At 42.7% G+C, this 16,590-nt stretch overlaps 1 protein-coding gene across 3 annotated transcripts in view; it reads right to left on the reverse strand.

Annotated features, from left to right (window-relative positions):
- Positions 1 to 3,938: 3,938 nt before the first annotated feature.
- Positions 3,939 to 16,590, reverse strand: part of ralgps1 (Ral GEF with PH domain and SH3 binding motif 1) — a 758,811-nt gene continuing 746,159 nt past the window's right edge. For all 3 annotated transcript variants that reach the window (XM_041193970.1, XM_041193968.1, XM_041193969.1), the window contains 3 exons: positions 8,416 to 8,521; positions 6,841 to 6,932; positions 3,939 to 5,314 (listed from right to left, as the gene is read on the reverse strand). In XM_041193970.1, coding sequence (XP_041049904.1) covers positions 5,285 to 5,314; positions 6,841 to 6,932; positions 8,416 to 8,521 — 228 coding nt within the window. In that variant the 3' untranslated portion in view covers positions 3,939 to 5,284. The remainder of the gene's footprint in view (positions 5,315 to 6,840; positions 6,933 to 8,415; positions 8,522 to 16,590) is intronic.

Raw genomic sequence — 16,590 nt, forward strand, 5'->3', positions numbered from 1 at the left:
AGGGAAAATCATAGATGAAGCAGCTGAGCAGGGTTGCAATGATATTTTGGGACTGAGATGACCTCCAACAGCCCCCCATCTATCATCCTTTATATTAGGTGCAACTTCAACCCACGGAGGATTTTCCTCCTGATTTCTGTTGTCTTCAATTTTGTTCAGGCTGCTTGAAGTCATTCTCAGTCTAACAGTGACTGCCTTGATGTCAAGGGATGCCACTCTCACCACACCCCAGCAATTCAACTCCATGTTTGGACCATGACTGTAATGAGGTCTGGAGCTGAGTGATACCAAGAAGCAGGCAAGATTGAGTGAGGCACAAAGTCCTAAAATACAATAATAACCAGGAAATCTCAGCAGTTTTACTCCTTCAGAATGACTATTGGAAATCTTCAGGCATTTTGTGCATTTTGCTGTTTGTATTTGTATCGCCCCCTAAAGGTTATACATGTTTTGCAGTTCTTACAAAATGCAGTGTAGACTTACGCAGGCCCTTCAGAGCACAGTGATAATAAATAAAAGCAGCTAAAACAGATGTTAGCAAGAGTGGAGTATGGCAATATTATTGCAGATAAAACCAGGAGGGATGAAACATCATCTTCAGAAATAAAGTATTTTTTAAACATTGACATATAATGCTACCATCAGCAAGTTCTAGCAGTTAATATCTGCCGGCATGTAGGCCAAGAATTTGGTTTTTGTAGATATTGTTGAAATTATCCTTCCTGTTAATCACAAATTGGAATCAACTGATCTTAAAGGGAAGAGCTCAGGTGCATTTAAGGATCATATTCCCTAAATTGTACATGATGACTTTGATATTTTAAACGCAAACTATGGAAAAAGAATCAAGGGATTATACTTACTAAGGGTGCATGGCTTGTTAACCTAAAAAAGTTTATTGTTGAGCCTTGACGACTGAGTCAAGCTTCTATTTAGTCAATTTTAACTCCCAAGTAAAGTTAATAAAATTCTCAAAGCTGAGTCACTGATTTTCAGTTTTAGCAGAGGTGTGTTTGGTTGTATGTGAGTAACCTTCTCATTCTGGAGATGGATTGGTTGTTTTCACCAGCTAATGAGGTTCATTTGAAGAGATACCGGCGGATTTGAATGCATCATCTCCAGCTTGGCTTCCTGGGGACTGTGAAATGAAGGCTAGTCTTAGTGACACTTAATACAATAGGATAAGGAAGACACTCACCCTCCACAGCAATAATGTTATGTTGTGGTGGGATTTATAGGTATGCCACAGAGGAATGCACGAGAAGTCGGAGAACAGATGTGAAGCGAGTCCACATTTGGATCATCTGTAATAAGAGCTGAGTGGCCCTGGTGGAACCCAAATTGAACATTGGTGTAAAGGCACTTGGTGAGTATCATTTGATAATACTGTGTAGAATGACTCCTTCCATCACTTTACTGACCACTGAGAAAAAGCTGACAAAGTCAGCTGGTTGCATCTGCCCTGCTTTTTGTCGACAGCTGATGTGGAGAAGTCATACCTGGGCAAGGTCCCAGGTTGCCAGATAGATTTCTGTATTCTAGTTGTACTGTAACTCTTGACTTGAGGTACAGCTACTTCTGGAGCACAGGTCTTCAACAGTGTAGCTGGGATGTAGCTTTTGCTGTGTCCAGTGCACCACGCCATTTCTTGATACTGCGATTGAGAAGGCACATTCAATGATCAATACAAGTCTTTCTCCCTCTGTTACCATAAATTGACATCCACTCTATGTTATATTCCATAACCTTATTATATGCACCATAGCTGGTGTTAATTGTATAAGAGGTGTTCACATTTAGCAGTATTACCTTTGGGTGCTGCATTTCCTACATTATCCAATTTACATAGAGAGAGACCACAAAAACAGCAATGAAATATTTCTACAATACAACTGAGACTACATTTTACAAAGTGCTTCATTAGTCACAAAGCCCTTTAAGAACATCCGAAGGCTGTGGGAAAATACACAATAATATCATTTCTTTCCAATGACCTGATGGTCTTTTTTCTTCAGTGCTTGTTGAGGAATAAATTTTGGCAAGGACACCAGTGAGAATGCCTCGACCCTTTTTTCAAAATAATGCCAGGGGCCTCCTGCATCCACCTGAAAGGGCAGATAGTGCTTTGATTTAATGTCTCCTCTGAAAGACAGTACTGCATTAGCATGTTGGTCTAGATTGTGTGCTGGAGTCTCTGGAGTGCAATTTGAACCCACAATCATCTTACTCAGATGTGTGTGCAGTATGACAGAGCCACTGCTGAAGTCTTTTTTTCCCTCATTCTTTTAATGTGTCTCACAGCTGACTTTACACATTAAGGCAAATGACACTAAGAGTTCAAGCTTGTGACATAAAAAACACTCATTTGCTGAAAACCAGCAGGGTATTGCAATTGCAAGAAAGCTTTTTGAAACAGCAATTTGTTTATTGAGTAACTGAAACTGCGTCATCAATGTAACAAGCTGACAAAACAGCAACTTGATACAAGCCTGAGGTAACAAATAATTTAGCAAAGAACATCCATTTGGGCACTCAGTAGTTCAGTAGTTGAAACAGATTAGTTTAGCAGCTGTGGAAACAAACACGTCGACACAAATGCATGCGAATAATCTTCATTTGTTACCATGTTTCTTCTTGGTGCTGTATGAAAATCCTATTACTCTCTGAATATTAAAAAACTTACAGTAGCAACATCCGTTGATCCAGCACTTGCCTCAACTAAACAAATGTGATTTAACACTTTACAGAGATCAAACCTGACATTCAAGCAAACCTGACAGTCAATGTACGCCTCAATATTGGCGCACAAAGGTTATGTTGGCTGCAGTTTGCAATTATAAACAATAAACACGAATTTGCTTTGTACAGTTATGGTGGAGCTGATGTAAACTCACGTTCTCTGGTCACACTTGCTGGCACGAGAGTCATGGAATCTACAAATGAGGAAATCAATAACCAACCTACGACACTGACATTTAGTGAACTGAAGACAAATAAATATTTGAGTTCAAGCATCAAAACATATCTCGAGGAAGGGAGAAAATAAAATTCTGGATTGTAATTGAGCAACGCAGCAGAAGTGTGACAGCTGTAATAAAAAGAATGAGTTTTCAGCTTGGCAAAAGAGCACTGCTCTTTGAAAATCCATTGTACCAACCTCCCATGTCTAAAGAAAGTGACATTGACTGTGCTAGTCTTTGTGGAAAAATGACATTTTTTATGGTGCCACACATTTTCTCCCCTATGTGACCTATAATTTTTATCTGGGAAGTGAGCACTATACTTACTGGCACACAGATATTGTGTACATCAGGATCCTCATCAACGGTCCAAGACAGGCTTCACAGGCCACAGATGTTAGTGCAGTGCAAGTTCAATTTACATTCTGTCAGTCAAAACCAGGATTTGGTTTTGATGTGGTTTTGACACTCCAGTTATGATCAGAGGACCTCAATGATCATGTGAACTGTTTCCAATCCCCTCTCTTAATCAAGCAGCCGTAACAGCAGCTCAGGATAACGTGCTTCGTCATTCTCACCTGCGAGACAACACCCGGCCCCTGTCCAGTCCCTTCAAAACACCGGGCCGAGGTGTATGGAGAATCACAGATGCTAACCTGTGTGGAACACCAAAACTGGCTGTGTATTTTAATTCCACACAGTGCTGAATTCTGAGTTTTGTTAGAATCTTTGAATCCATCTAATTAGAGATTATGACTCTTGCCCAGAAAATCTGAGCAATCCTTTAGCTCTCACCAGAGCGGGGTTGCCAATCAATGCAATTTGAAGAAGCTGATAAACCTGTTTGCTGCTTGTGTCCAAAGTGAGTGCCTGACAGCAACAGTCTTCTCTTAGTAGGACTAGAGGGGTTAAGATTTGAGCAGGCCTACCCACTTTAGCTTGTCCGACAGAGAGATAGAAATAAATTAACTCAACGTGGCCGAAACAGAATATACTTTATGTGGAAACCATGAGATACAGTTAAACACACAGCGACACAGTATTTTACAAGTTATAACACATCTCGGACATTCAGATAATGTTGTAAAACCATTCAAGTTTCATTCGTTTTGACTATGCAGTCAGGTGAACCCTACTTCTGTTACATACCCTGGTTGAATATTGACTACTATATTCAGCCTTTAAATAATACACAACAAATGAGGGTCATCATACATTACATACTTATTGCAACATTTATGCAGAAGTCATTTCAAATAGTTATTTAGAAACTGAAGCTGTCTTTCGAGGATGCTGGAATCAAGTTGCATGGCAAAATAAAATGATGGATGTTGTGCAAACCCGGTTAACTTGGAGCTGTAACCAACTGTATTATAAGTAGCATAACCTGATGATGTAAAGCACAAGTCCAGCACGGTTAAAGCAGACATACTTGGACTGGTTGTATAATGGTTCCTTTACCCGGCAGTGCTGTATATGGGCAGAACGCTTCTTCTAGTGGCCGGTTAGAGATTGGCACTGTCAAAGGGCTTGGACCAGAAAGAGCACACACACGTCCTCTGAACTTAGCAATACTGTCTGGTATGAGGGTGGGTTAGCGCGAGTTAGATTGTGGGGGAGTGGGGCGGGGGGAGGAGTGGGAAAGAGATTAAAAATAAATTGGTTTGGGAACAGTGTGAACTGTTAGGCTTGCTCGAATGTCACAATGGATTCAGACTCCACCAGCTGGAGAAGATTGCTGGAACAGTGAAAGAACTATCACTGATGCAGACAATTTTGAGGCAACCACTGTGCCAAACAATTCAGTGCACTTCATTTAAAAAAAAACTCTCTTCACTGATTTACTATTCTAAATGCCACTCAATGCAGCCTGTTAACACTGTCAGTAGTATGTTTTGTGCATAAGAAAGTTAATACCCAACATGGGCTAAAAATTGTTCCATTACAATAAAGCAGCTTAAGAAAAAAAACAAACATTAAAAAAAAAATTAGGCAGCAGTTATTATGCACAGTTCCTTGGTTGACACCTGTGCTCCTTGCAGTGTAGTCAGTTTCTGTAGTTTCGCCAATGCTAAAACTGTGCCTAATGTCTGCAGCCGATACCATAAATTAGGAGCAGTTGTTCACTTCCTCTTTCAAGACATACCAAAATCATTTCGGGGTCATGTAGTAAGCTTCAAAAAAAGTGCTTCAGTATTCAACGCTGGCAGTTGATGCACAGATTTCTCCTCATAAGATTGTTTTTTTTCTCTTCACTTAAAAGTTTTATTTCCCATTGCTTGGGTTGGCACTTTGATCACGTCATGTGTACTGGATCCATATGTTCACTCAAACGACATAAGGTTAGTGGGTATCTGAAAGTAGAAGGGAGGGGGACACATGAGTCAATGCTCATCTGTGGTTCTGCTGCCTCCTTACAGGCAATTTACATTAACTGCGCCATCTAGAGTCACCTGGATCACTGGAAGCTTGGACATAAACAATTGGTCACCAAATGTACCTCCTGAGGGAAAGTAATGGCAACTGCAAAGGTAAAATGGCTGCAGTTGGCAATACTTACCATTGGGGCTGCTATTTTATCTTCAGCCAGCAATGCAACTTTAACATTGTGTGTTAGTGTTAGTTTTTGAATTCACCCTATGGCTGTGATTCCCAGACATAAATAACGTGCAAAAGTGTAACTTGTTTTTCTCAAATCAAAGGAAGTCATCTTCCTCAAGCACTTCTGGCAGCGGAAATAATAATAGTCACACATACACAATGGTAACACGCTCTCCCTGGAGCCTGATGCATAAATTTTAAACCAGAAACCGGTCGGCTAGGAAAATTAAACAGCCACATTATTTCTCTTAAATATCACGTCAACTTGCCTTTGCTTTTCAACGGCTCTTAGTGTAGCCAAGATTATTAATATTGAATTAATGGGACAAGCATATTTGGTGTGAATCATCTTACACACCTTCTTGTCCATAAAAATTACACTGGATTCGTGTACGAGTTCAGACATTTGTTTTGCAAATATGACTGAGTAGATTCTCAAAGTGCAAATCTGAAACCAGGAACACTTGACTTGACAGCCAGATCCAGCAAAACCAAAAGGAGATGGCCACTGTTATCCCAGGCCACTGCTGACCCTTCTTCCACCTGCGCAAGTGTATCCAGATCACTCAGAGGACAAGAAAATTGCAAACAAATAAAAGTAGGGGCAGAAAACTACCTTCCACCTCCTAATTTGTTTTAAAAAAATAATTATTTGTTACATCAATGACTTGGACACCACATACTGTGTCGGTGAGTGAGCAAAAGGGCCTGGAACTATTTTGTGGCTAACCAAGGAATAATGATTGAAATAGGCACATGTGCCTCAATCTGAACTCTCCCCCTGCCTGGTGAAAAGCTGAGATACTTATTTCAGCCCTTTCCTGCCACTATCTGGTCCACTGTATTTTCACATGGCATAGAGATAGATGATCAGCCATGATCTGTTTGAATGGCAGAGCAGGCTTGATGGGCTGAATGGCCTACTCCTGCTCCTATTTCCTATGTTCTCATATCACAGGCGGTGAGGACACTCAGTCCAATATGCAGCTCAGGCCCTGATGACAGCATTGGGAGCCCAATCTGCCATTTTAACCTGATCCTCAGCTGGGGGAACAGTGTTGACTTTCACATCAGGCAAGACCCTGCCAGGAACAGCAGCCTGGGCTGTACCAATACAAGAGACTGTGTTTAGTAACACACTCGACAACACTGAGCTTTGTGTGAGCTCTTTTTTTTTTGATTAATTCTACAATTTTATGTGCTGAGTTGACCTCTTTTGGGTGGTTATCAGTGAGTAGCCGCTTTGGACTACATTCTGATGTCAGCTGAATGGTCCTACCTGAGGCCTGTTGCTTTTGCATGCATCATCCAAATGTTTGTGCCACAGTATCGCATGAAACCTTGAGCTGGTCTGGAACTTGTAAACGTTACCTGCAAATGAAAAGCAGATGCGCAGTCACAATGACAACACGTGCAAATATGTAGAGCCTTTCAGGTGGTAAAGATGTCCCAAGGTGTCTCACATGAGCAGTCAACAAATGCCACTCTTTAAAAATGAAGTCCGTTTAGGTACTTATAAACTAATATTGTGACTCAGCAAGTGAAGCACTGATCAATTCATTCATGTTGAACCAATTTAACGAATGCCCTTTCACCATACAGTCTAAGCAGTGACTGTGAATAAATCTATTAAATCCAGCTAAGTCCATTTTAGAACCTTATGTAACTTTTTATGTTGCAGATTTTATGATCCAGATTTTTAGTTCCAAAAAGGGACTGTCTCAGTGTTGCTCACATACTCTATGCTGGTCAGGTGGGCTGGGAGCTCCTGGCTGGATATTAACAGGTCAACTCCGGACACTCCAGCGATCAGGATAAGCAATACCCTGAAACACGTCCACTTTAAAAGAACTGAATTTCATTAAAAAAAGCTGCTGGACCCCGATGCGTACCTTGAATATTAAAGAAAGGAATTTTATATTAAATCAAAGCATCTTCACCTTAGGATAAATCCCAGCAATCTTCAACAAGTCTGACTGGAATCTACAACTAAATTGTCTGTCAGAAAATCTACAAAATGGTCATCTTTAGATCAAACATGCGAGCACCCATAGATTCACAGCCAGGGGACAGAGTTTCTGTTTCAATTTAAAAAGGAGGGAGTTGCTGCACTGGAAGTTCAGAGAACATTCACTAGGTTGATTTCTGTGGCATGGACGGGTTTGTCTTATGAGGAAAGGTTGAGCAGGTTGGGCCTGTACTTAGTGGAGCGCAGAAGAATGAGAGGTGATCTTACTGAAACATATAAGTTTCCGAGGGGGCTTGACATTGTATATGTTGAGATGGTATTTCCCCTCGTGGGGGAATCTAGAACTAGGGGCCACAGTTTAAAAATAAGGGTTTTCCCATTTAAGATGGTGATGAGGAAGATACTCAGTGTCATTAGTGTTTGGGATTCTCTACCCGAGAGAGTGGCGGAGGCTGGTAATTGAACATATTTAAGGCCGAGTTAGACAGATTATTGATCTACAAGGGAGTCAAGGGTTATGAGGGGCAGGCAGAATGTGGAATTGACGTCAGAGTCTGATCAGCCATGATCTTATTGAATGGAAGGGCAGGTACGAGGGGGCCAAATAGCCCAGTCCTGCTCTTATTCCTTATGACTTCAGACAGAATTGGGTATTTTCTCCAACACTACTCACATCTCACTCAGAAAACAGTTGACAAAAATGGATTACTTTTGCCGTTCTTAGCTAAAGCTCCATAAGACAATACATTGCAATGTCTCACAGGTTGGAGATCACGTCTGCTGCTGTGTCATTCAGGACCATTTCTTAAGGAGGGTTCCAGTGTGAAGTCTATCAGATGTAAAGGGTTTGAGAGAATGGGTCCCTTTCCTCTTTCCATGGCTCACCTTTGTCAGGATCACTTAGCTGAAAGATGTCTGGGTGCTCTGGATCATCAGGTAGAACGACCATCCATCCTGCTATGGATACCTTCTTACTTGGTGATGATTTGAACTGTTTGGAAGACAGTAAGGTACAGTTTTTAAAAACCCAGGACCTTTAAGAAAAATTTCTAATGAAATAAATTTGTCAGAAGTATTGCATAAACAAGAAACAAAAGACACTAAACTACAACAGGGGAGATGATGACATAGTAGTACTGTCACTGGGTTAGCAATTCAGAGGCGCAAATGAAAGCTCTGGGGACACCGGTTCAAATCCCACCACAGCAACCAGTCAAATTTAAATTCAATTAATAAATTTGGATTATAAAGTTAGTCTCAGTAATGGTGACCATGAAACTGTTATTGATTGTTGTAAAAACCCATCTGGTTCATTAGTGTCCCCTCAGGGAAAGAAATCTGCCATCCTTAACTGGTTTGGCCTACAAACATGTAACTCCAGACCCACAACAATATGGCTGACCCTTAACTGTCCTCTGAAATGGCCTAGCCTAGCAAGCCACTCAGTTCAGGGGTAATTAGGGACAGGCAACAAATACTGGCCTTGTCAGTGACGCCCACATCCCATGAAAGAATAAAGCAAATAAAAACTTATCAGTTGTTATCCGGTGACCACAATAATCTAGATATGCCCTTGATTCACATTTTGTTCCTGTTGTGATCAAAAATACATTTGGTTTTTCCAATGCGCGGATTTGAAGTTTTCTTCGTTTTTCATTATTTATTTGTTAGTTGTTTGTGCAACTTTGAAAAAAAAATTGTTTCAGATAACTGAAAGATTACACAAAAGATTTCCAGATTTACAAAAGTCTAGCCAGATATGGATTCTGTAAACAGTCCAGCACATATTTATCTGGAAAGTTGCTTAAAATAAAACAACTCACAAACACTCAAGAGCTGTTAGCCATCTTTCTATAGCCAAACTAAACACACAGAAGCGTTCCTCTCTTCATTTCTCCTCTGCTGACGGTGGCTCTGATTGCTGACTTGCACACCCAGCTCTGCTCACCGACTTCTACAGAAGCTTCAAATTAACCACGTGTTCGATATACCCCCAAGATACTTTCAAATTGGTGCACAGAATGATCCCAATGTAATAGCACCAACTGTTTTGCTGCTACCCATAGTTACACACCATGGTGATGTACCCCAACTGTTGGCCCAATACAGCTATCAAAACTCCTTCAAAATTTTCCAGGGGTTCCTCGTGATGTTTGAGGTTTTTTTAACCAAATTGCGGATGTGCAAGACTCTCCAAATAGCCTATTGAGGTATCCATTCAAGTACGCAGCTTGGAGCTGTTGCTGGTATGTGGCACATGCTTTGTTCACCCGGATGTTGGAGTTGTAATGATGGTGAAACTGTCAGAGTTTGGCATCATTACTCCACTGAAACTGACCTGCAACTTTGGGACTCTGCACATGTGCAGAATAATGTGAAAGCCCAGAAATTGCTGAAAGTGTTTCCACACTCCTCCAGAGAGTCTAGGCTGCAATCCTCAAGCAGTCAATGAAATGACAGAAACTTGCTATAGAATCTCTTTAAAAAGATACAACTTGTGCATGAGGTGTAACTGGGTCTATGTGTTCTTCTTGTCTTTTGGTTCCCAGGTGTTCTTCATAATCACACTTTAAGCTTGGGAAGATCAGAAACTCTATGTTTAATTTTGCTATACTGTCTGGTTCAAAGTAGGACCAGACTGAACTGGTTCTGTACACATCACCTAAGGCTCTAATGCAGCTGTGAAATGTGGCCCCGGAACACTTACACATAACACATTATTTCCTAGGTATTTACAGATAATACACCAATATATAATGGTTTTATTTTAAATAACATGCTAACTTCATAACTACTGCTAATCAGCCTCACTGGCCCTGAAAACTTAAGTTTATATTTGTGGAATGTCAAATTTCTCCATTATGATAAAATATTCCACATCATTTTAAAAATATTTTTAAAAAAGTTTGTTCATGATATTTTAGCTTATATATAAAACTAATTGTACTTATTTGTTTTGCTATCTGAAAATTAAATTAAAAGTGAAGTGGGTCAGTGCTTTTAGCTTCCTGGTTTGCTGTCTGTGAGAATACTTCAATGTGGTTGGCTGTCATCTGCTTGCTGACATCACTGCTGCAGGCTGTCTGGAGATCTTGTGCCAAATTTAACCTGGTGTCGGCCAAGGGGAAATCCACACCACAGAGATTGCCAGACCTTTGCATGCAACTTTCCTCGAGGTCAGCGATCTTGCTTTGCCACAGTCCACAAAATCCAGCCCAATAGGAAGCATCCTACTCACCTGAGTCTTACAAGTACACAGAAAGAAACTGGAGACAAGACTGTCAAGGGTAATGACGCCCATCCTATTCATTAGAAGAGGCATCCTCCTAAACCACTCTCCTATCTGTTGCAGGCGAATCAGTGTTTCCCCCCCACCCCCCCCCCCCCACCGTGTTTCCCAGGAATGCATAATTAATGAGGTGAAAATGGGAAGGTATGGCGTGAAAACCCACCATTGCGGCCAACGGGTAAACCGTCCTTTTCCCCACCCGCTACTGCACTTAGTGTAAATCGGGGACGATTCTGCACTTGAGACCCAAAACCTACTTTCCCATTACAGAGGTTTCTGCAGCAAGTTCAGAATATGGTCTGCTTTAGTTGCTGCTAAATTAGACAACTGCTTTGACTAAGGTTTAACTGCCCACAGCAATATGGAGATCAGGGCACTGATCATAGAGGCACGGCCACAATCTATTATACAAACAACGGGGCTACTGAGCTAGTGACCCAGGGACCTATCTCATGCTCTGGAGACATGAGCTCAAATCCTACCATGGCAGCTGAAGGAATTTAAATTCAATTAATTAATGAATCTGGAATAAAATGCTAGTATCGTTAATAATGATCTTGAAACGACCGGACTGCTGTAAAAGTGCAGCTGGTTCATTTAAGACCTTCAGGGGAGGAATCAGCTTTTCAGGTTGGCCTGGTATACATGAGACTCCAGACCCACAGCAATGTGGTTGACTCTGAAGTGGCCTAAAAAGCCACTCAGTTGTAGGCGGCTGATCACCAACTGCTCAAGGGCAATTAGGGATGGGCATTAAATTCTGGCTCTGTCACTGATGCTCAGATCCCAAGAACCAAAACAAAGAAAAAAAAAAACAAGGGCCATATGTCTCTTTCTTTATTCTCCTTTTATCTGAATTTTCTTGTGGAACAAATTTTATCCACTTGCTCCTTTTATCTCTCGGCATTTTCTTGAGGAATCCTAATAGTTCTTCGCTGCCGCTACCAGTCCCATTTCCTCCAGGCTTGGTGAAATTCGAAACGTCAACTCTTTTCTTCTCCGCCGATGCTGCCAGACCTGCTGAGTTTTTCCGGGTAATTCTGTTTTTGTCTTTGTTTTGGTGGAATTCTGCCTCCATCGCTGGCACATTGCCTTTCCCTCCATTAGATCACGCTCCAATTTCTTCTTCCTTCGTTTTCATCTTGGACACGTTGCTCTGCATCCAGTAAAACAGCCTCATCTTCACTTCCCCCCACCCCCACCCCACCGCAACCCCAACACCAACCCAACCACACCGTTACAGACCCTACCCTGCAAATCACACCAGGGGCGTTCCCGCAAGTGGATTTAATACCTTCATGTGATTCTTCAACCTTGTGCAATGTGAGTACTGCTGACAGTTCTGAGTCAGCTACAAGCAGATGGTGCTGCTATCAGCAGGCGACAGCGAGGGCCACTGCTAACACTTTCTCTGTCAACACATACACAAATGGCAGATGTGCTTGAGAAAGTTTAAGCTGCGCTCCTGGAGTTTAGACTCACGGAGGCTGACAGCAGGAGCCGGTTCAAAAAGAGAGAGAAAAAAAAAAACAGGGTCACATTTGAAAGATGGTTAATTGATGGAGCCGGCAAAAACAGACAAATGTGTGGGACTACCTGGAAAAACTCAGCAGGCCTGGCAGCATCGGCGGAGAAGAAAAGAGTTGACGTTTCGAGTCCTCATGACCCTTCGACAGAACTTGAGTTCGAATGTGTGGGACTCTTTGCTGTTACATTAATGTGTGGGACTCTTTGCTGTTATATAAATGTGTGGGACTCTTTGCTGTTATATAAATGTGTGGGACTCTTTGCTGTTACATTAATGTGTGGGACTCTTTGCTGTTATATTAATGTGTGGGACTCTTTGCTGCTATATAAATGTGTGGGACTCTTTGCTGTTATATTAATATGTGGGACTCCGGTTTGAATCCAGCAAGGTTCTAGTTTCCTGGAGAAATAAGTCCAACAGTTCGAGTTCTCGGCTGCACACTTCAAATGAGACCTCACTTCTCGTATTATTCTGTTAAAAAAAAACAAACCCAACAGAAAACATTACCAACACATGCCCTCATATAAAAAAAAAAATATCTATCCAGCTGTGAGCATAGATTGTGTATATAGATCAGTTAGAACTGATCTACAGTCTGGTCTCGATATATTTCACCACTCCTGCCCTTCGCAGCCCATCTTAAACGTCCCAATAACTGTTAACTCCTCTCACTCTCTCAGAGCTCGTCAGCTTGGCGCAGAGTGTGGATGTCTCCAGAGTGGGTACATTGGCTAAGACCACTCAGAATGCTTTCAAAAGGCTCTCACCCCTCTTGCCCCAGTGTGCTGTACTCACTTGGCCAGGCTGTCCAGTTACTTTTTCCTGCAATTCCTGCTGATTGCCCCACGCCCCACATTTAATTTTTTTTTTCCTCTGTCTCTCTCTTCCCGGCGGGGCATCCCTTCCGCATGTCCAAAGCTTTGACGGGGGTCGGTGGACCTGGGATGTTGCCCGGGAGTCTCACCGTGCCAGCCGTGTCTTGTTCCTGGTTAAAACTTTGCGCAGCCGCGCTGTGCTCCCGCCGGTGTCCACAAGGGGACGCTGGAGCTGCCCAGAGAGCAACCCAACTTTGAAGAGTTTGAATCCAAGTTTTCATTTTCTCGTTCAGCCTCGCCTCGGAGCTGGCTGGCTCTCAAGGACACCGCCAATGCCCACCCCTGCTCTCATGGTCACCTGAGTGGGCGGATGGGAGGGGTTGGCAGGGGCAGGGGCAGTCCCACAATCTAAGCTTCCCTTATTCTCCACCGTCAACACCCCTTTGTCCTTTTGTCTATGACATCTTTGGCAATCTCTTCTTTGCCTCCACCTATCACTGGCCCTCCATCCAGCTCCACCTGTCCCCCCCAACCAGCTTATATTTCCCCTCGTTTCTATATTTCCTTCGTTCCGCTGAAGAGTCATACGGACTCGAAACGTTAACTCTGTATTCCTCTCCGCAGATGCTGTCAGACCTGCTGAGTATTTACAGCTATTTTTGTTTTTGTTTCTTCCCTTCTTCTATTTCGTCAAGAGTTGGTCACCCTTGGCTGTGCTCTATCCCTATAAAGGCTGAGGGTTCACGAATGCTCAGGACAACCCCCTTTATTGAAGCTCTAAACGCCGCCCCCCCCCCCCCCCCACTTTTGCCTGCAGAGTGAGCAGAAGCGTGAGTCTGGCTGCGGTAGAGGAGCAAGGGGATCTTGGAGTGCAAATACACCAATCACTAATCGTTGTACCACAGGTTAGCAAGGCCATAAAAAAGGTCAGGAACAGTGTTTTATTTCTGGAGGGATAGGAGTTAAAAAGTAGAGAAGTTATGTTGAAACTCTCTCGAACCTTGGTTAGACGACACCGGAGCACCATGTGCAGATCTGCCTGCTATATCATCAAAAAGGGATAGAGGAACTGGGGAGGGTGCAGGGAAGAGTTACAAGGACGATACCAGAATGCATGGGCATAGGAAATGGCTGACAGGTGGGATTTCTTTAATTGGGGGGGGGGGGGGGAGTGGGGAGTGGGTGAGGGGTATTATAATAATAGAAATATTTAAAATGATGAAGTCTTCTGATGGAGTGGATACATAGAGCGCGGCCTGGATTTCCATCTTCGAGGCGGGTAGCAGGAGTTGGGAAAATTCCAGGCTTTGCACGCTCGTATCAGGGGAAAATGCCCCTAGATAGAGGATCTGGATTGCCGGGGGGGGGTGTGTGTGTGTGTGTGTGTGTGTGCAGGTGTGGGCTGCAGTCAGACCGGCTGACGTGGGAAGGAGTTTGGAGGCGGCCACATGGGCTCCCAGTGCGGAGATGGGCTGTTTAAAATGCTTGCCTCTGTGGTGTGGGACTTTGTCCCAGTTGTTATGAAGAAAGTAAGGCCCTTTAGCTCTCAACCCTCATCCCTCCCACACACTCCCCATTCCCTATCTATCCCATGTCTTGCCCCACCCCATGGCCCTCCTGCCCCCTATGTCAGGCTATGGCCCTCCACCTACACCCCCAGGGCCTTCATACCCCCTAATGTCAAGCTGTGGCATTTCAATGCCCATTAACCCACTACATACTGTAAAGAACCAATTAACCCTATCGTGACACTAGGGTGTGGGGGGAAAAGAAATCAAAACGTCATTCATTCATAGCTTTCCACTATATTTTTTAAAAAGCCCTTTTACTACAGGGTAACAAAAGTGTCAATCGTCCATACCCTTAAAGTATCAACAGCAGAAACCGCAAGCACTTGAACCCTCTTCATCTTGTGTAAGTAAACATTCTGCAATTGACAGCAGAGATCAGAGAGCCACAGCTGTCTATCAAGGAATGGTTTCCCTGGGGCTCAGCTGTTTCAACAGACTAATAGTTTTCTGGGCTCTCAGCCAAGAATGCATTATAAGATTGGCATAGGGGGCATAAGGGGCTATGTGGGTAGGTGGAGGGGCATTGTCTGGCATAAGGGGCATGAGGAGGACATTTTGAATTTACCTTTCAAAAGATTCCCTCATCTATGGTTCACAACACTTCTGAGGTGCCATGAACCATGACTCTTTAAAAAAGCTGGCCTGACTCCATGAAAATTGAGGAGGAGGATGAGGACATGCCTGTGTCCACAATGGAGCCAGCCAGGTCTAGACTGCAGTGCGTGGGCTCAGAACCCAAACCAGCTCACATCCTTAAAAGGCCCTGATGAAAATTGGAAAACCTGGCAATGGGATCGGGAATTCTGGAACCGGGAGCTGGCCTGTCATTTTTAAAGGGCCCCTGAGTCATCTCGACCTGGTGAAAATCCAGGCCCATGCTTCCTCTTGTGGGGAAGAGCATAACTAGAGTTTATCAATATAAAATAGTTGCCAAGAAATCTAATAGCGAATTCAGAAGAAACTGCTCTGTGGTAAGTGGTAAGAATGTGGAACTCGCTACCACAGGGAGTGGTTGAAGTGAAAAGTAAAGGTGCCTTTAAGGGGAAAATAGACAAGCAAATTAGGGAAGAAGGAATAGAGCATTACAATGATTAAAATGAAGATGAGGAGAGGCTTGAGTAGAGCATAGGGGCTGGCATGGATTTGTTGGGCCAAATGTCCTTTTTAGGTGCCGTTTATTCTATGTAATTCTATTTAATTTGGGGAGCAGATTGAGGAGGTGGTCTGAATTAAAGAGCATGAATGAACCCATACAAAGGACTTGACTGTATCAAAACAACATGTTCATTTGGGGATGTTTTGTAATGGAAATGGTTTCAGTGAAATGTATCATGACATTTACCAGCGAATTATCACTAGTCAAACTGATTGCCATGTTTTTGTGCCAAGCTTCAGAAATGCCGAGAGGGCTGTTATCACCTTGTGGATTGCTCCAATTATAGTTTTGCTTATAATAATTTATTTTTGAAAAATAATCTATCCATGTACTTACTACTTGAGGGTAAAGATATTCATTAAGTCTGTTCCATTAATTTTCATGATATCCATTGACAAGCCAACCCTTTAGTCAGTTACACTTTTGGAGAAAGCGAAAATGAGCTTAGGGTTCACTTGCTTTCATTAGCTAGTAAATCTGGTCACATTAAACATAATATCCACAGGAGATAAACAGGCACTCTGATAACCATGCCTTTCTCATAGTATAAACCCAAGGCTGAAAACATTGGTCAAGATATAGCAAGGTTCACCTAATGGGGAAAGTCTAAGGCTCTACTGTCATAGCATAGTGAGGGGCTGGAATCTGTGTAAAATCCCTCGGGCTGTATACAACAGAGGATGTTTGACCTGAAATGTAAA

The sequence above is a fragment of the Carcharodon carcharias genome, chromosome 8 (assembly GCF_017639515.1).
Source record: "Carcharodon carcharias isolate sCarCar2 chromosome 8, sCarCar2.pri, whole genome shotgun sequence".
Lineage (NCBI taxonomy): Eukaryota > Metazoa > Chordata > Chondrichthyes > Lamniformes > Lamnidae > Carcharodon > Carcharodon carcharias.